General features: G+C 54.0%; 2 protein-coding genes across 3 annotated transcripts; one reads left to right on the forward strand and one right to left on the reverse strand.

Annotated features, from left to right (window-relative positions):
• The first annotated feature begins 1444 nt into the window (after window positions 1-1444).
• H310_14713 lies at window positions 1445-2591 on the forward strand. Of its 2 annotated transcripts, XM_008882617.1 has the most exons (3): window positions 1445-2130; window positions 2180-2280; window positions 2326-2591. In XM_008882617.1, exons 1-3 carry the CDS (start codon window positions 1523-1525, stop codon window positions 2442-2444), a joined length of 828 nt encoding a protein of 275 aa, XP_008880839.1. In that variant the 5' UTR covers window positions 1445-1522; the 3' UTR covers window positions 2445-2591. The 2 variants fall into 2 exon arrangements, with proteins under 2 accessions (XP_008880839.1, XP_008880840.1); XM_008882618.1 differs by having other exon boundaries at window positions 1445-2280.
• Window positions 2592-3475: 884 nt separating this feature from the next.
• On the reverse strand, window positions 3476-4122 carry H310_14714 (hypothetical protein; the record flags this gene model as incomplete). The annotated part of the gene is made up of 3 exons (XM_008882619.1): window positions 3476-3488; window positions 3533-3927; window positions 3988-4122. The coding sequence occupies 3 exons, from the start codon at window positions 4120-4122 to the stop codon at window positions 3476-3478; spliced, it is 543 nt and encodes a 180-aa protein (XP_008880841.1).
• Window positions 4123-4313: the final 191 nt, after the last annotated feature.

Genomic DNA, 4313 nt, shown 5'->3' on the forward strand with positions numbered 1-4313 from the left:
GCCGTCGGTGACATCCTCCACGGACGCGGGGGATCGAAACCACGACGCTTGGGACATCCAACCGAGGCTCGAGTCAGTGAGCAACAATCCGCCCGTTGTCGGCGTCGACAGGACATGGGAAGGGAGCGTTGAAAGTTCAGGCCGATGCCTCTGTTGTGCTGAAACTTGTATTCAACCTGGTTTCATCTATATAAATAGCATTCATTTATCTGTTGTCGACCAGCGAGAATACGTTCAAAATATACTGATTTTCATCGACGGATTCCATCGATCCAAACAACTAATTTGAACGACGTGCATCATCGCTGCGGCGTCATGAGGCGAGTCGATCCAGCGGACAAGGTTGACGTGGAGCGGATGCCCTGAACAGAGCTGCACTCCATGTCGCTGCTGCTTCGAGACCACGAACTGGATGCGGCAGCTTCTCATCGTTGGGTCAACACTGCTGGGAGCCGAGGCACGTCCCCTGAGAACGGTTCGTGCCCGTTGAGCATGGCCGTAGGACACATCATGCGCATTGTCAAGGCCAGCTCCATGCAGTGGCCACGTCCAGCGTCCGAAGCCTGTCGTTTCCTATGAACGGATGAACCTTTGACCTCTTCGACCTCAACAGCTTCAACCCGGACGAAGCGAATCCGGGGAGTACGACCTGAACTTGACGTGAGATTCGTCGTTCGTCGATGGACGTCATAATGCAGGACACAGGCACGCCGTCGCGGTCACGTGCTACCTCGGTGGCAACGATCCGGGGAGTGGTGGTAGTAGCGTACGTATAAATGTACTCCGGTCAAGTGGTCTAGTTGGAAGCACTAGCTCCTCACTCTGTCACTGCAGTCATTCGCGCGCGGATGACGTGGACTAGGTTGGCCCTCCACTCGCTGCGACTGCAATAACTGCGCGCAGCGTGAAAGACCACCTCTTGAGTGGCCCCCCAGTCGATCCCATTCGAGTGTTCGTGAGGACATGCCTGGTGGTAATTCGCGCACTTGTCGCTTGTCTCATGCTTCGTAAAACGGAATCGGGCGACGACGACCAAGATTATCCAATATTCGCACACGCCACGCGTCATGACCACTCACACCACTTTATCGTTTCTCTCGACAATGGTCGCCATGGCGCGATTCCAAGTTCACGTCCACCGAGGGTAGACCATCGCCGGAATATTCGGGGTTGGATTTGTCAGCCATGGCCGCCCCTGCTCTCTTCGCAACGAGTGGGTCCATCGCCGGTGGCCGTGTACGCCACGAGCGCAAACGAAACCTATACATTTGCAGGTCCGGCGGCATCGCGACCATCTCGGCACCTCGCGCTGCGTGGAGTTGTCGAAATGGACAATGCACAGTGACTTGCATTTAAAAAATCAAAGTGGACTTGGGTAATGTATGCAATAAAATTGAATACGTTTTCCGACGGCGGCGATGCGATCCAATCACAACGTACGATGTGGCGCTGTTGGAGATGAAGCCAGCGAGCCAGGGTGGACCCGACGAAGCGCAACGACCACCCAGAAATCTCCTCGGCCATGAGCATTCCTGTGCACGACGATGGCGCGTCGTCGGGGGAGCATCCTGTGAATAAGTTTGTGTGTGACGTGTGCGCGCAGACCTTCCGTTTCAAGGGCAACCTCAAGCGCCACCAAATCACGGCGCACGTCGGGTTGAAGCCCTTCCAGTGTGAACGCTGCCCCAAAACGTTTGCTAGAAAGGCCGACATGCAGGTGCACATGCGCGTCCACACGGGCGAGAAGCCGTATCCGTGCGGCGAATGCGGCAAACAGTTTGCACGAATCTCCGACTTGCGCAGTCACGAGCGCACCCATCGCGGCGAGAAACGCTTTTCGTGTCCGTACCCGACGTGTGACAAGCAGTACACTCGCCGAGTGGACCTAAAGAAGCACGAAATGACCCACTGCGCATCGCACCCGACCGCATCAAAGCGACCACTGCAGCCACGCGAAGTGACGACGCCGTGCCCTGGCGAAGTGCCACACCACGCAGCCCATGGCCGAGGGTGCGGACACTTGAGCATTGAGCACGGGAACCACTTGGACTTTATCGTGAACAACCAGCTCGTGTGCTTGGATGGAGTCAAGTCGTTGAATGTTGTGCCCACTCGTCGCATACAACCAGGGTACGTGAGATCGCATGTGCACGATCGTTGAATATTTGCATGATGGTAGATCGTCTCCCCAGCCTCACGGCCCTGGCTGTGGCCACTTGGCAGTACGACACAACGACCACGTCGACTACGTTGTCGACAACTCTATCATGTGCCAGCATGGTATGACGACAATGCCAATGCGGTTGCTCATGGTGACGATCCTAGGTGGGATCCTGGCGGATGTGGACTCGTTGAAGCTCCTGGACGATGACTTTTGGGACTTTTTCGGGGCCATGGACTCGCTCACGACGCACGACGAAATGTCGAGTGGTACGGAGCTGTGACCCAACTCGATGGAGTCGACTTTTTAAGGAAACAAAAAACTCTGCATTCATGTCCAGAGACCGCTTTGTTTTTCGGGCATTCATAGCAGCGTGAAAGGTCGTTTGGAAGGATCGACCTGTGCTGTCCCGTTGAACACGTTGTTCGCGTCCAACGTGCGGATCTCGTCGGAACCACATCGCCTCGAACGTCGACTGCGCCGCATCCTCCTCAACACGTTGACATACATACGCCGTCCTTCGATACGATCCAGTGTCCACGGAAGGCACCGGAATCACCTGGCAAGCCACGCTGGCCGTGCGCGCCTCGAGAAATTGGTCCCATTGAGAATGAGACACCTGCGCCGCGGCGTTGGGTGTGCACCTCTTTCGTCTATGTAAGGTCAGGAACTTAGCAATCGCCATTCTTGGCCACGCGTTTTTCGACGTGCTAGGTGTGAAGAAATTTCACATCGTTCAGGTGTCCGTTGTGCGCGTCGATGGCTTGAGTGCGCATCAAGGCCAGCGTTGTTGGTGCAGAAGTGCCACGACTGCAATGTGTTCATGAATGGAGACCGCATCCAGGATAACTTTCACGTACATGCAGCCACAGTCGCGCCCTGTCCAGGTTTGGGCGAGTGGCGCTATGTCAACTACTCGAAGATTTCGACGTGACTGTTGTGTGCTGCAACACACTCGACCGCATTGCTCACAGGCAAACTCGAGCATGTTGCAAGTACATGCACTTGCCGCGTGATGGTTGCGATCGTTGATCCATGATGCATGTTGGCATTTCCATCCACTTTCCCACTGTGGAAGCTTCCTGACGGTATGCGTGTGAAGTTGATGGTCTACCAAAGGCGCGCAATCCATATTTGTCCGAGTTGACAGTAGGGCACTCCATTAGTATTGCCCCCGCAAATAGTTTTAAATGTTTGTACATGTTCGAAATTCAAAGCAAATTAACAGGATCTATTGATTGCAATAACAAGTCCCTTAAAGTGTACAAGTTACCTCGAGTTCTTTTTGGAAAGTACCACGAGCGCCAAAGGAACTCATCCAAATAGCCTGGCAGGTGGTCTCGATGAACTCCACGCATGGCCTTGGTATACTGCTTCACGCGGACTTCCCACACACCCTCCACGGTCTGCGTGTGGGCTCCGTTGGCAGGGTTCACGAAGTTTTCTGAGTGATTTACCCATTGATGGGAGTATCCCATCCCTGCCAAGGTAGGGTTGTTAGCTAACGTGTGCTCTTCATTCGAAGACACGTACGACCCGAATTTGTCCGACATGATCAACGTACCGGGTCGCACGTGTTTTCGAATGAGAGCAGACAACGTACGCTTGGTTCGGTCTTCATAAGTCAGTACGCCAAACCACTTCTTCGTCGTTCTGTCGACGCCACCAAAAAGCCAACATTCCGGGTGCCGCTTTCCGCAATTGTACTTGGATTTCTTCTTGAGCGACGTTTCGTCAATCTCGACAACGGAGCCCACTCCACCAATCTATAACATCTCATAATGTATATATCGATTGTGAAGGTATGTATCAAATCTTAGAAGTACCTTCATTTCGCACTTGAGCATCTCGGACGAGCACACGTCGCGACAAAAACTGTACCAGTCGCTGGCAGTTCTGGAGGATACTTTGAAGTCTTCGACGACATCTGAGACAGGGCGTCGCGATGCCCAGTGCCGCATGATGCGTACGATGGTTCGTATCGGCAGGTTTGACTTTGAAAAGAAAGTTCCCGATTTGACACTGCGCTCCACTGAACCGCACGATACGCGACGGCAGCGCCAGCGTTGGGACTTCTCGCACAAAGTCATGGCCTTCGCACACTTGCGACAGAGCATTGAGCTCTTTAATAAGCCCACCCGCAAGCACCACC

This window comes from Aphanomyces invadans (assembly GCF_000520115.1).
Source record: "Aphanomyces invadans strain NJM9701 unplaced genomic scaffold supercont1.82, whole genome shotgun sequence".
NCBI lineage: Eukaryota > Oomycota > Saprolegniomycetes > Saprolegniales > Verrucalvaceae > Aphanomyces > Aphanomyces invadans.